The sequence below is a fragment of the Sipha flava genome, unplaced genomic scaffold (genome assembly GCF_003268045.1).
Source record: "Sipha flava isolate LNK unplaced genomic scaffold, YSA_version1 268_pilon_pilon, whole genome shotgun sequence".
In the NCBI taxonomy this organism is placed as follows: domain Eukaryota; kingdom Metazoa; phylum Arthropoda; class Insecta; order Hemiptera; family Aphididae; genus Sipha; species Sipha flava.
Genome location: NW_020272932.1, coordinates 206,435 through 230,499, shown reverse-complemented (window position 1 = coordinate 230,499; position 24,065 = coordinate 206,435). Strand labels below are relative to the sequence as shown.

General features: G+C 29.1%; 1 protein-coding gene across 2 annotated transcripts in view; it reads right to left on the bottom strand.

Moving 5' to 3' along the window:
- Positions 1-18,320: 18,320 nt before the first annotated feature.
- Positions 18,321-24,065, bottom strand: part of LOC112685161 — a 68,298-nt gene continuing 62,553 nt past the window's right edge. For both annotated transcript variants that reach the window (XM_025556950.1, XM_025556951.1), the window contains 6 exons: positions 22,597-22,704; positions 20,760-20,922; positions 20,506-20,670; positions 19,575-19,676; positions 19,082-19,186; positions 18,321-18,523 (listed from right to left, as the gene is read on the bottom strand). In XM_025556950.1, coding sequence (XP_025412735.1) covers positions 18,348-18,523; positions 19,082-19,186; positions 19,575-19,676; positions 20,506-20,670; positions 20,760-20,922; positions 22,597-22,704 — 819 coding nt within the window. In that variant the 3' untranslated portion in view covers positions 18,321-18,347. The remainder of the gene's footprint in view (positions 18,524-19,081; positions 19,187-19,574; positions 19,677-20,505; positions 20,671-20,759; positions 20,923-22,596; positions 22,705-24,065) is intronic.

Genomic DNA, 24,065 nt, shown 5'->3' with positions numbered 1-24,065 from the left:
GTCGAAATAATTTTCATAGGTAGAAATAAAAAAAACACACATGATAAAACCAATAAATTCCTCGTTTAACTCTAAACAAAAAAAAAAAAAATAATAATATTGTAATTATTATTTATATAATTTATTAATTAGTTCGTACTAATGTTACCGTATTAGTAGTTACAGAATAAATTTAAAAACGTTCATTACTATAACAAAAATATATTCTAATATATCATAACATTATTGAGTAGGTAGGTTTACAATATAATGGTTTTTAATCAAACATTAATACTATTTTTATATTATGTTGGTATAATAACATCGCGTTGTTACGAAACGTGTATTTTGGTGACTGTTTTAAAGTTAATATTTACATATTTACAATAAATTTTATGTATGAGCACTTACAATGTTTATCATGTTTTTAAGAAAAGAAAATATTTTATTAACAATGTTTATATTATACAAACTTTAGTTTCATTTAGTTTATTTGTTTATAATTATTTAAATATGTATTTTATGTTGAACATTTTTTTTTTTTTTAAATAAATCTAATCAAAAACCGTTGTTCATCTATAGACTCTTGGTTTTTTTTTTTTAGATGGTACAAGAGAATCTGTACCGTGTAAGTATATGCACAACTATTAAAAACAACAACAAAGTTATGTAAAAGAGAAGATTGCACGTGGAGTGAGCGGTCAAGAAGGCTGTATGAGTAATTTAAATGAGCCGTGTAAAGGTTGGTCAAAACTTATTGACAAACATTTTGATCAGTTTCTATTGGTTACATCTTCATTCCTCTGAAATCTCCCGTCTTGTTTTGGTGGTGGGGAGGTGTTTATTTTTTAAAAACTTCACCGCGCGCACGTATAAAATGCCCAATAAAACTTTCCGTCAGCGTTCAAACATGTAATACATGATTTCTACATGGTTCCGAAATCGAATGGAGGAATAAACCAAGGATTGGGAAAAAAAAAAAATAAAATAATTTACACGTATGTATAATGATGATAATTATAATAGTAATAATAGTCAGCCTAGCATAACTTTAGTCATTGATTATTTACGATTATACTTTATTTATTTTCCTATTGCACTCGAAAAAAATAAAATAAATGTACTCACGTACTGTAGTGTGTGTACAATCAATAATCGATACTCGGTTCCCAAGTGATATTTAGTTCGTAAAGGAGAAAATAATTTAACCAGTGAAAACCACAGCGGCTTATCCCATTTCCGGTGTTCATCACTCTTGGGCACTGGTCACTTTACATTCGACTTAATCGACGAATCAAGAGAAAAATAGTTTATTGCCATAGGGACGCGATCGATACGCAACGTTTTCACGCGTGGTGGGTAACTGAGATTCTTGCGAGGACGCGAGACAGGGAAACGAAAATATGTAAGCGAAACGCACGTGTTGCACGAACAGATTTTTTTTGGCAATTATCTGCGATCCGTGTCATTTCACGGACGTTGCGAAATGTCGATCGCGACCGAAAAGTATATATATATATATCGATCTATGGCCGCATATTACGCATTTATGATAATAAAAGTCTACTCAACGTAATCGTGTCATCTATTTTACTTAAGCACCGTTGTAAAGCCGTCCAAAAGAATTAAGTCGCATTGGAAAATATTAATCGTCGCGTACGTTTTACGAAAGAAAATACGCGCGTAACGCAACAGCCAAATATCGAATCATTCCTAATGACCTAACCTAACCTAACCGTGCACCGAGCTACAGCAGTGAAGTGTTGGGCGCAGTTGCGTTGCATAAATGATTCCGCTAATTCCTTCTGCGTTGCAATGTTACAGGGTTCTTTTGACACTTTTGACATCGAAATCAAAACGACAACACGTGTGCGGCCGAAAATCACGACGATAATCAGATAACGGCATACCAGCCAAGTAGACGAAAGTCGAAAATATAATATAAACGTCGTGCGTGTTAATCAATGCATTGTAACATAGTGCTCGACTTTTGGGGGGGTGACGAAAGGGGGCGGAGTACTTCAACTAATTTTCAGAAATTTTAGCGTCTCCTTACAATTATTACATTTTAATTATAACGCTAAACAATTTTTGGGGACGCTCTTTTTTTTTTTAAAAGTAAATAAAGTCCCCTTTCTTTAATTTTGTCAAGTTGAGCGCTGTGTTGTAATATTAATAGCGCCGCACCGTTTTATGTTTTTTGTTCGATTCGGCCGTTTTTAACGTGCTCGGCTGCGTCAAAATCCAATACAACTGCGCGGAGAAAATGTGAACATAGATATTTTCACTGTATCAACTGATGCATAATGATAAACGTATATTTTTTTAAGGTGTTCCGAACAATACGTTGTAGGTTTTTATTTCGCACACAAAATCATTCCGGATTGTTCGCAAACAAGGAAGCAGAACGTGTAAACACGAAATACCGTCAAGTGCACGTTGTTTATGACGGAAAAATACAAACACGAACGTATGGCGTATATAAGTACTCGGCAATCATAAATCGTCATTGACAATGTGTTCGCGGCAAAAATGGCGACGGCTATTGGGCGATGTGAGTGAGTGAGGGTGAGAGTGTAAGTTTGTGTGTGTTTTTTTTTTTTTTTTGTGTGTACACACGTGTATTGTATTCGTATATATGAAAAATATCATATGTGAATGAAATCCCCTCAAACGTATTTATCACTATCGAATGACTGCTGATTGTACATTATTCATAAATGTTTGTTTCTTGATTCAATAGAGAACGCCAAAAAAGCCGATTCGGTTCATGCGCGGATGTTCAAAATGCCATAAATACAGTAAAGCGTTAAGGTTAATTTAAATGCTGTCAACTTAACTCACAGGTTGTCTTCGATCGATAAGTCAAAATATACGAATTTATTATATTTAAGGCCGTTTATGCTGCGTCTGAAATCGCTCGAAAAAGTTTAATATTTCACCATTTTTATTTTTCGATATTTATTAATGACGTTAAGTCCTGTATAAGGCAAATAATAATATTAATCTGTCTGTTAATGACTTGAAGTTCTATAAGTCAATTATGACTTTGAGTAACTCTAAAAATAGCTAAACCTACCTTGATGTCTCTCTCACTCTTTTTTTTATACGTCAATAAATGACATATTGTTCTTTTTCTCGTATTCTCCCTTCAATCAGTTAATTATATAATCAACGATTCAATATTAAGTGGATTATGCTATTTGAAGACTTGGAAATAGTTTTATGCAAATATTTATATTATTAATTAATAACATAATTGTTATAGCATTTCATATTTTTATATATCAATTATTTGGGTTTATTGATTTCAAGTTCATAACAACGACTAAATACAGGTATTTTGAAGTATATGTTAGTTATTTAGAATTATTTACTAAGTGATTCTATTTTAATTGTTATAAAATGTCACTATCGTTCCTTCGATACTTCAAACTTTTTACCAAGTGTAATAAACTATCAATTATAAAACTAAGCTGATATTTCAATACTTGAGCTTAATCGTCAAGAAAATAATATTTTTAAAGTTAAATTAATTTATAACTTAATAAATCCTCTGGTGAATACTAGTCATCCCCTAAATTATGTTGTGGCTCATTATTATTCGTATTTGTTCTGATAGTGTAAAGTTCTACCAAGTTGATATTGGCATCTCCTCATCAATGAAAACATTTTTCGTCTTATTAATAATAGATACGTATTTGTTGTTAAAATTATTACAATGTTAAAAAACCTATCATTGCCTCGTATTTATATTTGATTTTAGAATGATTCTAGTTTATCGGTTAACAATATCAAAACTATAATTCAAGATTTGACCAAATATAAAGTCTACCTCGGAGAGGTTTTTGTATTATCCGCTAAGTACGTCTTACACATGTTTTACTATAGGTTTATTCACAATGGATACTTATACACTTATTCTCGTTATATTCTTATTATATATATATATATAGTAGTTATACGAGTGTATACTTATAAAATTCACAGTAAATATACAATACATCTAAAAAATAAAGAACTATTTAACTGTGTCTATAAAAAAGTTAACGAGGAATGTTATAGAAGGTGGCGTTGGAAGAGGAAAACCAAGGATGGAATATATGAAACAAATCATGATTGACATGAGAAAGGATAACTACAAGAAACTGAAGGAATTAAGTTACAATAGAAAAGTATGGAGAACAGCAGCAAACCAGTCAAACGACTGAAGATGCAAAGAAGTAGGAAAAGAACGTCTGTAATATGCCGATGATTGTTTATGCATATTTTCCAACTGCATTCTGTTTATAGATCCGAATTATGTATCAGCGCATCTTTCGAGTGCGGCCGAAACGTTGTTATGAAACACAAATATAACAAATACGAGTACGTCCAAATGTTCATTCCCCAAACTTTCGATATGGCAGTTATGGTATTTATTTGTACGCTGATGATTCAGTGTGAATGTGTGGTATTAGTATTTATATAACTAAAATACCGCTTATTCAAGTAAAAAGTATGACTTAGGTTCTATTCAATCTATATGTATATAACATAAAAACATTTTTATTATAATTGTCTTATCACTGATATTTGGAGAGTAACATTTTTTTATCAAATAGTTCATAAACGATAAACTGACAATCCGATCCAACCGTTCTAGTTTTTCTTTTAGAAATAAAAAAATATATATATTAAAAATTTATATTTTACACGTATACATACCGTAATAAAATCAAAAATCTACGAATATGTCTAAAATAATAATTTTATCTATTATTAGTATACGTTTTATTACAAGCTTAAAATGTATGTATGTTTAATTTAATTTGAAAATAATAAATTATCTGTATTTATTATAATATATATATAGAAAATTTATTAAAATTATTCCTCTCACCCCGACTGTAACCTTTTTCGTCAAATTCACCACACCCAAATATTAGCGTATCTCACACAATTGGGTACCAATAACCGCTTTATATTTTATTTGTATAAAGATCAAACAATTGCTGCGCCCCCATAAAAATTATTTATGAAGTGTATTCGTGTTATTTATTGAAACAATACGTAATAGGATTATTTAATAATAAATATTTATTTTAGACACATAAATTATAATTTAACCTTAAAACCAAATCAATGAAAACCTGTTAATTTAACCGTTAATAATGATGATGGTAATAAATTATAACTTATAATTTGTATATTTCTTCAAAATATACTATTTTAACGTTTATACAACAACTAAATACTTGTTCAACATTGATATTCAATAAATATACATTCATTCCACAATAAAAGGGAAAATATTAGGCTGGAATAGTTATACCTATTTTTATTCCAATCGTAATATCCGTTATCGATCAAGTAATTTGTTTTATACGTGTTTTTTTTTGATAGTAAATCAATATAGTAATATTTATTTTGTATAAAAGTAAAATAATATAATGATATACAGTACCACTTTTTACATTGGAAAATGCTTAATCCCAATTAAAAATTGTGTCATTTGTAGAGTTTAATTTATGGGAAATACGAGGTTAATAGATTCAAAAAGTATTTTATGTACACACAAACGGACTATTATAATAACTCTATATTATAAAATATATTCCGATTTATAAACACTCGATTTATCATAAAAACTCAACTTTCATTGAAACTCTATTACACGCTTCAAATGAGATTATGTCTCATTCTGAAAGTAAATTACATAAATCGTTCGGTTATTGAGTGAGTGTTTTTTTTTAAATGTTATAACTGATAATGATATAATTTGTTTTGTTAATAATGTCGTTGATTTATAGACTCATAACACATAAAAATAAAACATGTAATAAAATTCGACAGAAACTTGTTCTTATGTTAAGTCTAGACCAACATTTTTACTTACAATATCGGTATTTGCATTCAACAGACATTTGTTATACATCTATTTTTTGACAAGGACTTTAAAACGTAATGAAGTTGAAAACTAATTGTTCATTATTAAACTCTTACGGACAAATATGTATAACTTCATTCTATTTTTGTTACCACTATAAATATTTGACCGCTTTTATCACTAAACAAAATGTTTTATTAACTGGTCGATTCTCTTAATGATTGCGAAAGTATTATTAAATATTATCTCTGATATAATTTTCTTGAAAAAAATAATTGAAGTTAGAAGAAAAGTTTATTTTCCTATTAAATCTTAAAAAATATGTTTTTTTTCTGAACAGAATAAAAAATGTATAATTTAAACCAATATGTGTAAGAACAAAAATATAGTATGCATCTCTTGAGTTCTCCAATACAGAAAGGAAAGGGGTTGAAAAAAAATCGTATTACTACTACACTCATTGACTATTAAGTACCTAATCACATTGTCATACCACTCCATTCAACTGATTTTTTTCAATAAAATGTTATGCCTATGTATGTGTAAGAATACAAAGTCATGCAATAGTGTTATGCTAGAAGTGGGTAAAATGAGTTCAATTGTTTTGATAATAAAACTTTTTGTCATTCATTTGATGTACTCTAAGTATTTTCATTGTTATATTCTCCACAATCAAAAGCTGAAAATTATGTATTTTTGTTCATGAAACAAGAAACTATAAACGAATAATTCGTTTATCTCGAATAAATGCATTGAAAAATTCGTATACTAGAAGTATACGTAAATCATGAGAAAAAACCAAATTAAAAGCTTCAACTAATAAAAATTAACCCGTTAAAAACTCAAATATAATTAATAAATTATATATAAATATATAAAATTAAAGTTCTAAATGTATTATTAAAAATAAAGTTTTAGTACGTGTTGGCCATTTCAAAGACATTTTTTTTAACATTAATTTACTACCACGATGATAATTTATATTTTATACAGTGCTGTTTCAGACAATTTAATTGATGTTATAATTTATGTAGTTTTTAAATACCCATTTACGAAGTATTGTTTGTGTTCAGACCTTACTTTATGTAATGTAATAATGCTGATCAATTAAAAATGAATTTAAATGTTTAGCTGTCAACGTAAACGAAGTAATTGAAGAAACCAAAAACGTAATGGCAATATGCGAAATCGTATTCATTTGTTTCAGAACAACAGAGTTATTCAATTTGGTTTCAAAACAATTATTTTCACCAGAATAAATAATATCGTCGCTCTTAAAATTCTATAAATGGCTGATATATATGATAAATAGTAAATCCTTACCCAGAAAAATAAAATGATACAGCAAAACGATTTCGTTTATTTTAGTAGTTTATTAGAACATTTATGGAATACTTATTAATTGAAAACTGTCTTATATTTAAATCTACAAAAGTTAAAAATATCATGATTTTGGTTATTACTAATAGCACTTTTAGCTCTGTATTTATAGAGTTTAATATTAATATAGTTACTGGTGGGAGATTTTAAAAGAAGAGTATTTAACTATCAAAATATCTTTAAAATTTACTTCCATATTTTATATATATATTTTAAAATAGACCTATGCCTTGGAAAAATAAAAATAAAAATCACCGGTTACCGTTCAAAGATTTGGGCCGAGATTGTTTTAACATTTTCCATATATCCTCCCATTACATGCTTAATACTTCATGGTATTATATTACTCAAGGTATAGTATAAAAATTATATATTTTTTCTATATAAACTATAATAACTGTAATGTTTTAGTTTCGAATATTAAAATTATTTCAGAAAATATATTATACAAACGGCATGCATACCGGTGTAGACATTGTATATGCTCAATAGATCAAAATTATATCAAAATTTGAACCATATCAATATTATAGTACATGAAGTATTCCGGTCCGTAGGATAGTTTCAAAATATATACCACAAGTCTATTATTTATTGATTTAATGAAAATATAATAGATTGTGTTTTATATTATTATTTTATTTGAAAATTAAGAAAATAATGATTATAATATACCGTACTATAATGGATTATAATACTTACTCGTGATAGGTATATAAGTACCACAGTATGGCGCAAGATAATGTGCATTCATGTAAGTTTATTTATATACCTATATACCCCGGCCACGGTTACAACAACTATACAAATAAATAGTTCATCTTTAAACCGTCCTCAGTCTCATGATATATTATTTTTCCGATGTGTACGCCATAACATTTGGTTGATTAAAAAATAATTTTAATATTTAAGACGTATACGTGCATTGTACTGTTCGTACTGTTTACATTAAAAACGACATACCATTACGAAGTGCGAGTACACGTGAATAATTATTGTCAAGAGCTTTTTTCTATCTTTCCAGACAGATCTTCTATATCCGACGTTTTCGGTTAGCGAATAACTTTCCGTTGAAATAATCCATAACTGTGTACACAACTCGGTCTTAAAATTTCATTAAAAACATTACACGAAGATGATGGTTGATGCTGCAATGTAATACGTATAATACGTATAGAGTTTTCGAGACATAATTAGAGTTAACATTATAAGCGCAACTAGAGCTTATATTTTAGGGGGTGGGGCTATAAGCAGTGTTTTTTCAGATCTTCTATCCGTAGTTGGGGGGGTATCGAATGTTTTCTGGAGGGGTATATGTGGTATGTGGTATTCCATAGGAGTAAATAATTAATAATTAAATAAACTTTTTCGGGATGGTATACATTTTTCTTTGGGGGTCATACCTCCGTCCCTGGTCGCCTTCCTAAAATAAACAATGGCTATAAGTAACGAGATAACACAGACCCGTAGGAGCTACGCTCCCATACCCAAATCTACTAATTTACATACAGACAACATTTATCACTACTCACTACTATAGGTTAAGTTCACATTTTAACAAGAATACGAGAAAATGAGAAGGAAGGTAAAAAGATAAAAAAGCACAATCTTATGACCCGAATTTTGATTTTGGATATTTCTAAGTAAAGCGGAAGCCTATATAACAAGTCATCATTACAACAATTAACAAGAATAATATTTGATTATAGCTTAAATAATTTAAATAAAATATACATGGCTTAGTAACAAACGACCCTTTCTATTAACCCTTGTAAATGACTGCATTATCAATTTCTGTGATCGTCGGTATTCCATGCACATAATGTATTAAAACTATAATGCGTCACGCTTCACTCTCCAGCGCCAGTATTCTGTAACTCGATAAGCTATAATCGATTAAAGTCATTAACGTATACTAATCGCGTTTCACTTTATATATCAGATTTCCATAGCGAAATTGCGATTCTGTAATATCAGTAATTGCTAATTTTTCATTACAAAAATGATTTTTACGTTATCGATAATTTTGTTAACCTTAACGAATAAACGAAAGAGTTTCATAAAATTTACAAAAAAAAAAAAAACTATCCTGCTGATAGCCATATCGATTATTATATAATATTTGTATAGTATTATTAATGTTTTGGATTTCAAACGTTTTGCCGTGATTATATATTTTTATAATATTTTTATGTTATGCATAACTCTATTCTATTCAACAATTATTCGGCATTAAAAACATGAAGAGCGAATGGTAAGAAAACACTATTAGTTACCGAGTTAAAAGGTATAAACTTAAATATGTTTTATAATTGAACAACATTTACGAATACATTAAGTTTATTTGTATAGTATGCATACTCCTATTAGGTACACATTATGATTTAATTTAATAATAATATACGAATCCAACGACTTTCACCCAACCCCCAGAGAACGGATTTTGTGTAATAAGTACGGTCCCTATAATGCCCGTTGCCAAAAACGAGCGCACGTACAAATAAATAAATGAAGGACAATCACGTGGCGAATTAATAACAACCATATATTAATGTACTATTAATATCAGAATGTATAATATAATATTAATTACATTGAAATCGGATCACACTAGCTTTTAGATTACGAGTATATTATAGATATGCTCAAAAATACCTTTGATTAATTATTTATGTTATTCATTTACAGCGTTTGCGGTTGAATTCCCGCGATGTTATTATCTCATCAAAATTAATTATTTTCCGATTATCGCGAACCAAATGTAATATTTACAATGAAAAAGCCGCTAACGAGTAAGAATTGTTCAAAAATTATATAATGTCGGTGTGTGCAAAATAATATATTATGTGCGGATTTAAAATATTTGAGAGCGAAGGAATATTGGATTTAAAGATAATGTTTTTAACCAGATAATTATCATAATTATCGCTTTTAACATAGATGAGTCCAGGTAAAAGCTAAAATTTGATACAGTAACGTATATTTTATAGACAACAATTAATTATAATTCTGTTGTTTATTACTAATACAATGAAAATAATCGACGAAGTTGAAAAAAAAAAATTCATAAATACGTCACGTATAACATTATCAAATAATGAAGATAAATCGATAAAAATTATGTACCTAGCATTTGCGATTAAAATTTTTTTTTTTTCAATTAACCTTTCCTTCTCCCTATCCGATTACTTTTATTTTCATTTTTATCTTCAGTTTTTGACTTTGAAAAAAATTAATATAGGTAAAAAAAGCGTTTTTTTTTCCCTCAAGTATTTCAATATAACTCTCATAACCCTAGGAGGTCTACCCTCATTCCCCTTTATGGTCTCTTAAGAAGTATAATAAAATATTTTTTAAACACGTATCAATAAATTATAATATTTAAAATTAAATCATAATTTTTATGTAAAACTTGGGTATTTTTTCAAAATCAACTAAAAATATACAAAACAACAAAACAATTACTTATATATTTACTTATTATTTATGATATGTATTTGTTATTTCTAAATTTGTACATACCTACTAGTTTAAAAGATTCCGTAACTGAAAATAACTATCACTATTTTTTACTTGCCTTTTTGACAGAATACTTAATTTGTATCTTTTCATTCATTAAGGATCCATGACTTTACGTAGTTAGCTGGATTAAACGCTGAATTATTAATGGGGAACCAAACACGTTGAATGAAAAGTAATGAATAGATATGTTGTTTTTTTTTTATGTAAATATAAATCTCAATAAAATATTATAATATAATATAATATATAGTTGAAAAAAAAAAATTAATAATTTTAATTAAGGGAGAACTTATAACAGTTTTACAATACATTTAGGAGGGGGGCATGAAAAAAACTTTTTGAAGCACTACTCTAGTATATTCAAAAAAATTTGCTGAGGAGCTTTATCCCCCCATGTTCCACCCAAGACAAGCATTGTTTAACTTTCCAAGGATATCTCACTTCGTCTTCAAATCTTCTTCTTAACCGTTACTTCATATTTCACTATATGCTTTATAAACTCCACTCTCTTTCGTTGTTCAAACTGATAAAGGTTTAACCGTTAAAAAAGTATTCGTGAATAATTATGTAAGATCTATGAGTGTCCTAGTGAAACGAAAATGTAAAGTATGTTCGGGAGATGGCGTTGCGTTCTGCATTTTATCGGTGGTGGTGCTCATACCGTCAGTGAGATATTATAGCACAAAAATTCTCAATTGCATGCATAATATCTGAAAATCTTATTACAATATTGCTATATTAATATTCTGAAACTCAAATATAGGTGGCACTTATATAAACGAATACAAATTTAAAATACGGTTAGGTAAGGTTAGCATGGAAAGCACGTTGAAAATCAGTATCAAAAATACTTTGATCGCATTTTTACGTAACAAAAATTATTATAAATAACCCGTATAATAAACCCGTATTATAAATACACATAAGACACTTTCAATATTTTGGTAGTTTATATTTTCAATAGTTTTACATAAACGGTAAATGATAATTTCAAAAAAATATTGTGTTTATTTGAATACACGTTTAAAAAGTCTTAATATATTTTAAATGACGTATCTCAACAAAATCGTTTTCAACAGAAAACAAATCGTTTAAATTATGTTGTGGTCAGCGTATGGTTGTCTATTTTCTGGAGAGTAATAGAAAGTTCCTACACGAGATATAGTGGGTAAACAACACTCATAAGTTCCGAAATGAAAAAAAATTTACAAGTGTCTGTTACATAAATTCTGACACGAATAAAAATACACTGGTACGTAAGCTCGTACACGAATAAAAATTATAACAAATACAAATTTCTTTCTCACTTTATTACCATTTATGATATATATAACAGATGCTGTTAAAATATGTTTGTTTTTGTATATCATAAAAAAAAATTTTTCTGTCTAATTCAATTTTTAATTAAAAATACAGAGTGTTTCTGAAATAGATGAGGAAACTAGTATACGCGTACACTCTGGAGTAGCCAAATAAAGAATCTTTTGAATATTTTTTTTGTTTCTTCAAAACCTGGGTTTAATCTAACTATATTCAGAAAATTATTTTGAATTTCAAAATCAATACTTATAGAAATTGTCTTTCAGATTGTCGTGTAAATCGATATGACACCGATTTTGGGCTTTTCGCGTGTTTTCACGCTTTTTGAGTTGCCAAGATGTGGTATGACATATCGATTTGTATGAGAACTCTTCAAGATGAACACAGGCGAAATGTATTTAATGTTATTTCACATATCTGATTAGTTAACATGGTTTTCATTGAATTACAAATAAATGTTGTTCAATTATGATTATTTTACAATAAAACATAAATATCTCATTTGTTTGAGTTCTCGTACAAACGTGAAAAACGCGTGCAAAATCGATGTTATATATGAATGCACATAAGCAATTTGCAAGAAATCTCTTACAAGTATTAATTTTTTAATTCAAAACAATGCTCCAAATATAATTAGATGAAACCCAGATTTTGACGGTGGAAAAAAAAATTTCAAAAATTCTTCATTCGGCTACCTCAGAGAGTACGGGTGTACTATTTTCCTCAACCATTTCAGAAACAGTCCGTATAAGTGCATAAAAAAAAACAATAATCAATTGATCCTTTGAGGTTACATCGAAATACCAACAACTGACGGATCACCGATTTGTTCGATAGAGTGTTACAAGTTCGCTCATTTGTTACACACAAATCTTCGCGAACACGTGTTCGTCGTTTTATTACGTTAGTGCGTCCACACTACTTTACGCAACTTTAACGTCGAATCGATAGTTCATTATACACACACCATTGATAAACGACGCGTAAAGTAATACTACTACCCTACAAGTAAACATTGGTACTAATCGGTAAATGGCTATCGGCGTCATTGCCAAGCGGAGACATCCGGTTCTTGCACGGATCGGTGGTCGAAAAGCACATGGGTAAGCCCGCTGGAAACGTATTTTGTCAGACATACGTAGTCAAGGGAACTACCTGTACTGGATACCGATATCGGATCTCATATTTCTCCGCTTTTTCGGAGACCGATAACTTTTCGTTTTGTAATTAGATGTCATTAGTCAATCTTTAGTGAAGTGTAGTCGCGCATATCACAAAATATGAGTGACTCTGAGGACCAATTTACTTTATGGTTTCTAACAGAAGAGTTCACTTCTGTACGCGTTTACCATAATTTCCTCGCTTTCGTTTTGCATTATCAATTCTTTGAATGTTTCACGCAGGTAACGTGGTTCATCTTCGTTTTTCCACCACAACGTCGGATGTTGAAGTTCGTTCGCGCAAAAATGGTTCATCTTGAGCATGTCCGTTCGTTTCGGCGCGCAGCGTTTTGACTCGTTTGTGTACTTCGGTTCTCGTTCTTTCTCCGAGATGTTTTGCAAACTTTTGACAAACAATCTTTTCATGTTTATCTCCGTCGTTTTGCAATTCATGTCTGCCTCCAGTCGATTGTAATTGTGTGTAAGTATTTTCTTTCCATTACGCATTTGATTCAGATCACCTTGCAGTAACTTTTCTCGAAAGAGAAATACGTTTTCCAATTGTGACTGAAAAAATTATCACCATTGCAGGATAATATTAATTTACTAATTTCATTAAATTTTCAGCTGTTCACAAAGAGAATACGATAGCATTTTCGTACAATATTTAAACTATATTAATTTAGTAATTTAATGAAATAATCTTTCTTACGTTATACGAGCATATGATTGAAAATCTAAAACATACTTTTTTTAAAAGTTTTCATAACGTAAAAATTGCATCACTTACTTTTTCATCTTTTAGTACGCATAATTCGTTTTGGAGATTTCTCTTAGCATTCTCAGTATTTACTAGTGCACGACAGAGTTCATTGTTCTCAGCTAGCAATGTGTCATACGGAGTGGAAAATTGGTTAATCTTCTTCGTTTGCGAGCCATTGATCCTTGAATATTCGTCGTTAATTCTCTTGTAGCAGTTTTCTTTTTCGTTTTTCCACTCTAAAAGTGCGTAGTCTGTTTGGTATTCTGAATTACTTAACGTATCACTACATAGAAGTTCAAATTTTAACTGTTTCAAGTATTGATTACCATAAAATATAAGTTGTTTGGTATTGTTTTTCATCTCTTCGGAGAAAATCTATTGAAAAAAATGCGAGTATAAGTGTTGAGAAATTTAATTTTTGGATCCGATCCGAAATGATAATAACACTTACGTTGTTAGTTGGATTCATTTCACCGGTGATGTAAATTTTTATTTAAAAGATCAGATAAGAAATAATTTGTTTTAAAATTAAAAACTTAGTTGAGAAATGATTTTGAATAAGCTGAATATTTATAGTTCTTTACAAATTAATTACAAATTATCAATAGCCAATATTATATTATATCACATTCCCTTGCAAGTTTAAACATAAATATATCTTATTTCTTTTGTACATCTGATAGACCAAGTAGCCGATTAACTATATGATGACAGTTAATTTTTTTACTAAAATGAGTTTATATTATAGTTAGGGTTAATGATACATTCTCCAGTTATATAAAAAATTTTTTTGATGTTTTTCGAAACATATTAATACTGTCAGCGTTTCTCATAGTTGTAATATACTTATATTATTGTTTTTTGAATAATTGTTGGTACCGTCTCGTAAATAAGTGTCGAACGGTGTCGTGATGTTTCCGATAATTGTTCACGTTGTGGTTAGTTCATCGAGAACCATATTTCAATCGGCCAGCACTGTCCTATACACGTTGTATGCATGCGTATATGTAATTAAGGGATCGATTTTCGATGGCTGCAAAAAGGTTCAGAGTATATATATTATTATCTTGCGATTTCTCGGATCCTTAATACGAATCATTTGTTAGAGTCATGCGAATTAGTTAGAAATTTTGATTTGGGTCAATATGATAACAGTGATTATGCGCTGCATATCGAAATCTTTCGACGTAATGAAAACCAATACATTTTTGTCATTTTCTGCACATTTCTGCTGTATAATTGACATGTATGACTCTGCAGTTTTGCCCTAATTAGGGTGTTTATAAAAAAAAAAAAAAAAAATTATATAAAACAAATCAATATTGACATTCGGCAAACGGGGCATAACAGTTACTATTATGATAGTCAATATTACTCATATTTGTATGCGCTCGCTTGTTTCACATCGTTTACAATTCAGTCTATATTGGACGATGCCACGATGATAAGGATGTATCCTTCAGATTAAAACATATTTGGCCTATGATTTATATATCTATCGATCGTTGCACATACATTGTACGTGGCAGGTGAACGCACAGGGATTATTTGTTTTGTATAATTCGAATTTTACAAAAGTTTACTAATTTTTATGAATGTATTTCATAAACAAGAAATTTGGAAAATGGCATTAAACATACGAGTGAGTTATATTATGAAGTACTTTATCTGGAAATTTTCAGACTGTTTTGGCTGTTATCAAATCGTGTCCAGGTAATTTATCTAATGGAAATTTTCATGTGAGTGTTTTTTTTCCGTATTGGGTGAATATTTTTGGGCAGAGGAGTCATAGGGAGTAGGTTATCTAGAAAATAATTTATTTATAATTTCTAAAGGAGGAATTGTGAAATCATTTAGATAGATTTAGATTGAAAACTTCAAAGAGTGTTTGTCGGTGCTTTTCAGATTTTTCATTATCGTTTATTACAAAACTGCCGTCCAACATTTTAATTGAAAAATATATTGCTTTAATTTTTAGTATTTGTTTAGTGGTTTTCTTCAGTGAACCATATTTTTCGGAAAAGAGACTTGTTTATTTGATGAAGTTATCAGAACATTGCTTTGTAAATTGTCTTTTGAGGAGTGTGCTAAGTTATTAAAATTAGTTTTATCCATGGGATATTTTGTATTACAATTATATGAACAATTATGGCGTACTGCCAAAAAATCGAATACACAATAAATAGTATACTAATCAAAAACCCTCAGACTCATAACTTAAGCTTCTTCTTATATTTCTAACCTAACCCTTCACATATATCTCAACATTTCTAAAGTCATTGAAACAATTAAATTATATTACTCTAAATTCAGAAATCTACTTCAAAATCACAACAACCCTTATGTTAAAAAACTACTATTTCTCTTAATTTTTTTTTTTTTTTTTTTATTATTATGTATACATTGTATAATTTTCCAAACGAAGAATATAAAAAATTCATCAATATTTTTTTCACCTACCTACCAGACGATTCGTTCAACTCATTGTAGTTACACTATCGTTAAGATGTCGTCCGATGACGACATTTTTTTTATATAATGATTAAATCAAAGAAAATTTATTATTATATTGCACTATATCGTCTGTATTGATTGAAACACCACATAAAATTTATGCAAATAAAATTTTTTATCAAAAATCATATTGTATGAAGTTCATTGAAATTTCTACCTTATCTTAGAGAGTCTATTCCAATCTTATAAATTATAGTTCAATATAATGTTCCAAAATACACTATTAATGATCATTATTTCGATATTTTTTGTTATGAATTGCATTTGAGTCGATTGTAATATGACGAAACAATAACATGTGAAACGAGACTTATTACTCCATAAGAATTGTAAACAAAATAAATTTTAGGTAACATTTTGGAAATACCATCATAATATGAATCGATCCATTCAAAAACACGTGTTTGTAACAAATACTCGTAAGTCAAATTTCGTGCGTCATGAAACAAATTTTCTCTGCGTTTCAACTGCCTAACATTTATTGTTATTATTTGTTATTATTTTTATTTAGAAGTTCAGATCCACATGTTCCTGATAGGCATAACATAATAAATACACTATTCTACTGAAACACTTCTGTAATTTGAATATTAGCATAATAATAATATTATAATAAATAAAATTTTACATAATACAAGTACATTTGACTGTAATACAGGTATACCTATAGTATCGATTCATTTCGGGTTTGAAAACCAATAGGTGCATTATTGAACGCGTAAATATGAAGACATATTAATATTATTATACGTGAATATATTATAAGAATAAAATTGGACCATTTCGTTTTAGTAAAGAGATGATAAAGATAATTATAATAATTTATTCTAATGATAATAATAATAAAATAATTACATAGTAAATTTTATAATATAATGTCGATTGGTTTTTCACACGTATCAATGTACTATAACATGCATAATGTGCTTAACGCGGTGTTGTATTGTGTACTACCCAAGAAAAAAACAACAAGCATTTTGGTATCAAAAGGATTCGCTAATTTTTGATATCGTGTCCGTTGATTCGTCTACGGTCGGGTAGATGAATATGACGACAGAGGCAGATTATATTTTATTACAATGATATTATAATACAAAACATGTTCACTAGGATGAAAAAACAATCCACACGACGACTATATTCCTGAACAATACTACATAGTAATAAACTTAAATGAAAACATAAACATAAATTAATTATGAATAATCAACGGATTTCACAAAAAAAAAAAAAAAAACATTTTCGAGCTGATTTAGAATCTATTTGATATAATTTGTATGATACTATGCATATGTTATGTATTTATGTAACCCGAATATGACTTTAAGTATATTATATTATTATAATAATAATAAGTTCAGTAAACACTATAATATATAATATTAAAACGATATAGATCAATTATCACAAATCACAAATATATAGAGCACACATCCAACACGAATTTCATCGCACATTACACGTAAAAAATAGAAATTTACATATATATATATATATATATTTTTTTTTTCTAAACATATACGAGAAAAAAATGCGAAATGATGAAGATTTCGTAGGGGAGTACAGCCTGAGGACGGGCGTGGATGGTAATGGAATTCACGTGGAATATACATAATATAAATAATATTTACCATAATTTTAATATAGTATTAGAATTATTTTATTTTCGTTGTTATAGGATAAAGGATTCGGGGAGATCTAGAGACCTTATTTTGAACGAATATAGTCTACGACACGCGAGGGCTTCTCGGGGCCGACAACGCGTATAATATAATAATTATAATATAATATTTTTTGTTATTTATTATTATTATTTTTTTTTTTTTTTTTTTTATTCAAATTAATTTTCCACTTTTTCCACTGCATTGTTATCTTCGATTCCGGACGTTTTTACGCTCCGTTTCGTCACCGCGGCCTTGTTCTCACGGTCAGCTTTCAGCTGCTGCTTCTTCACCGGAGTCACGTCTCTCCTCGTCTTCAGGTTGTCGTTCTTTTTCTGATGGATGCTATTTGAATCTATACAAGACGAAAATCAACATTATCAACTCAGAAATCGATTATTTTACGTTTATATGAGGATATCAATATTAATATGTTATTTAAGACAAACTAGACGCATATTTTTCATTTATTAAGGGTGGAAAGAGAAGGTCTGAGATTGTAAAGAATAGCGACAAGTTTGGAGGGTACTAGATCAAACTACTCAGTACCCACTCGGCTCTAGATTATCTGTATATTATTTAAGTCATTTTTGAAATAAACTTAACAAAAATAACATTTTTGCATTATCCATTATAAGTACAATAATATGCTAATATGTATTGATATTATCAATGGACTGCTAGTGATCATGTTATCCAGATAATTTACTATATACATACAATGCGTCTATTTCATACTTAACTAGTTATATATACACCACCAAAATACCAAATGTTAGTGCATACAACTGCGCTTATCGCAACTTTGAATATTTATTAATAATCGATTACCATTTCGGTATAACGGTTTTTACAAGCTTTTAACGTTGAAAAATCATGTTATACAAAATATTCATGCCATTATTTTATATACCTAAACTCGGATAGCCGTCTAAATATTTGCTAAAGCTCTCCTTGGCAGCAGACATCAGTTCCGGATGTTCGGTGAGTGTATCCGAAAGTGACGTTATCAGTAAATCTGAAACGTATGAGAATAACACAATTAATACACAAAGTGTGAACATTACATTTGCTAGCGGTAAAATGCACATCAGTCAATTTATAAAATGTTTTGCTGACATAGTATTTGATTTTATCACAATAGTTACTACCTATTATTATTTTTATTCTGATTTACTTGTTAAGGTTTTTGGTCGAGTACAACGGTGTACTATATATATATATATATATATATGTATATATGTACTATACTAAACAAAATAAAAAGGGAAAAAAAGAAAAAAATGTCCACAATCACTGTGTGTGTCAATAAAAAATATTTGGTATGATTATTTAACAACATATGTATTTTCTAGTAACGAAATATTGTTTGATCATTACTTAAACACACACTGATTTTGTCTTACCCAATATCTTCTTTTCCAGGGCCCTGGAAATCCTTCCTTGGCTGGCTTCGTTTTCCAAAAAGTCGGTAAACTTTTGCAGAGATTCTTGGGCCTCCGACCCACCTGAAACAATGGAGCATCATGATTAGCATACGAATTAATGGGCATTTTTAATCGATAATATTATTACGTGAGATAATAATTAACTAAAATTGTCGTTTTTGTTAATAAGTGGTTTCAAAGTTGATGCTATCACATTATTAAAGGGCGTTAATTGCAATCAAGATTTTGATCTTTCTATATTACAACCGCGAGGATGCCACGTATAACAACCTTCCTTATGAATGGATATTACAATTTACCAAAAATCCATTAGGATAGGAAACAGTATTTCCATCACCAGCATAATCTTATTATATATATAATTATAACGATGTTAAACTTTTGTATTACCCCGCATAATCATGTTTATTGTACATAAATTATATTATTTATACAATGTCATTACTAATAACTTTAAGTTTATGTTGTTTATTACGGAAAAGTCAATATACAATTTAATTCGTCGAATAATCCTATTGTGTTGCAATATTGCTCTGTGTAGTCAAAGGCTTATAAGTTTTGAATGTGTGTAGATACAGTGTTAGGTATTTGACTTTATAAATATATATGTATATATTTTATTTTTCATCCAAACTTTGTTTAATTTTGTAATATATACAATATTAAATATTATGATACCTCAAAAATGATCCATTTTGTATATAATTCTATTGTAAAAACTATTTTAAGTTCTAAATTGTCCAGAAATTAACGATTAATAATATTATAATAATGTGACTTTATCCGTAATAAAATGTACAGTAATAATTCGTTTTTACGATGATAATAGTATTATTTATTACATATATTTAAAACCGTAGTAATTTAACAATATTTAATCAAAACTTACCAATGAAGAGTCCTTGATTGAACATGAGTTTTGCCAGCTGATAAATTATTTCATCCATCATCGTCTGGGCATACGCATAATCTGACGGAGTCATTAGCGTGTCCAAAAGTCGATTATACTGTGAGTCAGACAGCCGCAATTTGGCTTCCAAGATATTTTTAATTCCTAAAGGGAAATTGCACTTTGGTAAGACAACAAATACTAATTCGGATTTATTAATCAAATGAGCAATAATAATTATCAAACGATTTTACGATCAATGTGTTTAGAATTGTAATCTTCATCGTCCAAGTTATTGCTCTTCTTAGTGAACTTGTCCCTGAGTATCTGTTGCATTTCTTTTAGTTCGGTCAGCGATCCATCAATGTCACTGAAATCGGATGGTTCGTAATTCTTTTGAAACTTGATTGAATTATCCTGCGGAATTGTAATATATGTAAACGATTTTTGTTGAAAAAACAGATTTCGTTTTCGTCGAAACTCCGTAGAGCTATATTAATTGGTGTATGTTTGAAAATGTATCATAATTTATATTAACCTATGTAATGCAAGAAAACATGGCACGCATAATAAACATGCATGTGAAGCTCCATGCTCTACCTCGATGGAACCTCGCATGAAGTAATATTTTTCTGTTTTAATGATTTTAATTATATAATATTTATTTATCCCATATCATTCTAATAATTCCCTAATTCACTTTAATTTTAAAAAATAATTATAATGGATGACAACCCTTATATATTCCTATATATATATGTCCTTCTACGACACTCACATCTAGGACGTCGCACCTAATAGAAAAAAAATTCTGTTTTCATAAATTATAAACATATTTCACGTACTTCCGTTATTTTAAATGTTTGAATTAAAATATATGATGTGAATTTAAATACGAAATCACGTGTAAACAACTAATTATAGAAAATTACAAACTTTCATCATAATAATTTACAATTCTAATGCAGCGTTTAATTAATATTGACCAGTAACATTTTGGTACTTCGTTTTATTTTAAAATAGTGTGTTTGAATGAGAATTTTTTTTAACTGCAAATCAATTGGCAACGTTTTAACTATATGCATTTGTACTATAACGGTCATGTAGGTTATACTTATAAGTATACCTAATGTTTACGTCTTTTTACGGATAGGTTAAGCCATACTTTATGGTAGTAGTATGTGGCACTACGATATCGGCTTAGTAGCCGAGAGTGCATTATGTTTATAGGTACAGAAATTTCAAAAAGCTCATGTCGGTAAGACAGAGTACCAGGAATACCATATTGTACTATATAAATTCCAAAATCATAATTACGAAGAATACTAAGGAACGTTTTCGAAAATGATATTTAATAACGATCTCGTGGAAAATTTTATTTTGTTTATTTAGGACGATTATTATTTTATCATTGGTTGAAGTTTTTACTTCAGATAACCTCAGTTTTCTACAAAAAAAACCGCTATAGTTACATTTTAATCTTCAATATTTGTACACACAGTCTTTAAAATTGTCGTCTCTATTTGATGATTTTCAAAACTAAATATTTGTTTATAACTGTATAATATGTGCGTTAATATCGAATATCTGTAAAGATTATTGTTTTTATTATTATCAGTAGGAGAGTAAACCACTTTATGTCACAATTAAATATAAAATAACATAAGTACCTCATGAACCGATCAAAACAAATAAAAATAGATTCTATGAGAATATGAACCCTTTTTAGTTTTGTTAACACCTTCAGAGCAATCAAATATCGACGGAAATTCAACACAAACCATATGCGAGTTTATTGAATGGAAGACGTTAGAAGGGACTTATTCACACTGCTACCAGGGCTTGAACGCAAAGAAAGTTTTATCACAAGACAAAATATTAGATGGTATATATGTTCAATTGTACAAGTAGATGTGGTGTGCGCAGAACGAAATGCAATATAACGATAACGATGATTAATGATGATAATATTATCAATAACAATAATATTACACAACCGTAAACCCTTTATACTCGTAATACACACATGTATTCATACACCCAGTATAATAGAAACATTGTATGATATTGTTCATAATAAATTGTACTCACTATATCTTTGTTCATTACGCCCGGAGCAGGGTCGGAGTAGCGAGCGTCCAGCCGATACAGCTCTCTGTCGATCATGCTCAAGTAGGCCAATGCCGATTCTCGATCCAACTAAAAACACAAACAAATGGGCACAGAGGCTAATATTAATTATTATTCCTATAGTAAATAAAGTTTTATTGTTTTAATACGATTTCGTTGATTGTATTTATCTTGTTTTTACAATTGTACCAGTGGAAAATATTATGTAAATTACACACGCAAAACGATCGATGATTTGATGAATTCGACACGTAGGTAAAAAACTAACGAAAGGAACGAGAAATGAACTTCACAGTTCGGCAAGCTTTCGTGGTCAATATTTGTCGTGGAAAATTTCGTGACGCTCAAAATGGTTTCACGAAACGTTTATCCGATTTGATAAATCGTTTTCGAACTTTTCGTTGTAGCTCAATATATACATACAAACTAAACATGGTTATTGTAACTTTGATTGAGTAAAATATATAGCATGGAGAAGTATCGGGTTAACCTTTTCCCCATTGTCGTCGGTTCAAAAAAAAAAAAAGTATAATATATAGTTGATTTTAAATGAAACATAACCTGTAATATATATAGTGTGTTTTGAAAACTAAATTAAGTGGAAAGGAGAAAATCGATTTAATTTGACGCGTGGATTTTGATCATTAATTCGCTAACGTTCGAAAAAGGTTTTATGGTAATCACGCCATACCGATTTAAAAACACGATATCAAAATAGCTGAAAAAATTGTTAACTCCTGTTATCTGGGATGAAGGCCATCGTGGGTGATGTTGAGTAGTTTTATCTAACGTATATACCTCAGCAAGAAACTCGGTGTACCGGATTTTAAGTCTTGAATAAAATACAATTGCTGCAATATTAAACCGTAGAACACGAGAAGTATTTTGAAATAATATCAGAGTTATAAATATAGTCGAGACTGTAGTGAAGAGTAAACACCGTATGCTTTTTGATCATTTCGATAAAACACAATATATCTTTTGACTTAGTTTGTACATATTTTTTTTCGTTAAAAATTAAAAAAAAAATGTTATGTACTCGTATAATATTCTTATATTTTTTAGTTAAATTAAGAAAACTAGGAATAATAATAAAACAAATTGTTACATGTAAAATTAAATTATATTATTAATTTATTTATTATATATTTATCTCGTAATCTGTATCATAAGAAGGTATATTACTGATTAGTTAATGAAAAACGATCACTATTTTCTGAATAATCCATGTATACTTGTCTAATGATATTAGAGGAGTATAAGGCCGCATTTAATTAGTTAATAAAGATCCCATGTCACGCAACATTACCTATGTACATAATCATAGTGAATACCACCTTTTATCAACAGATAATTTAATAAAAAACACTTTTGGAAAACTTTTCAATAAAATACATATATTACTTAACAACAACTATAACATAACATAA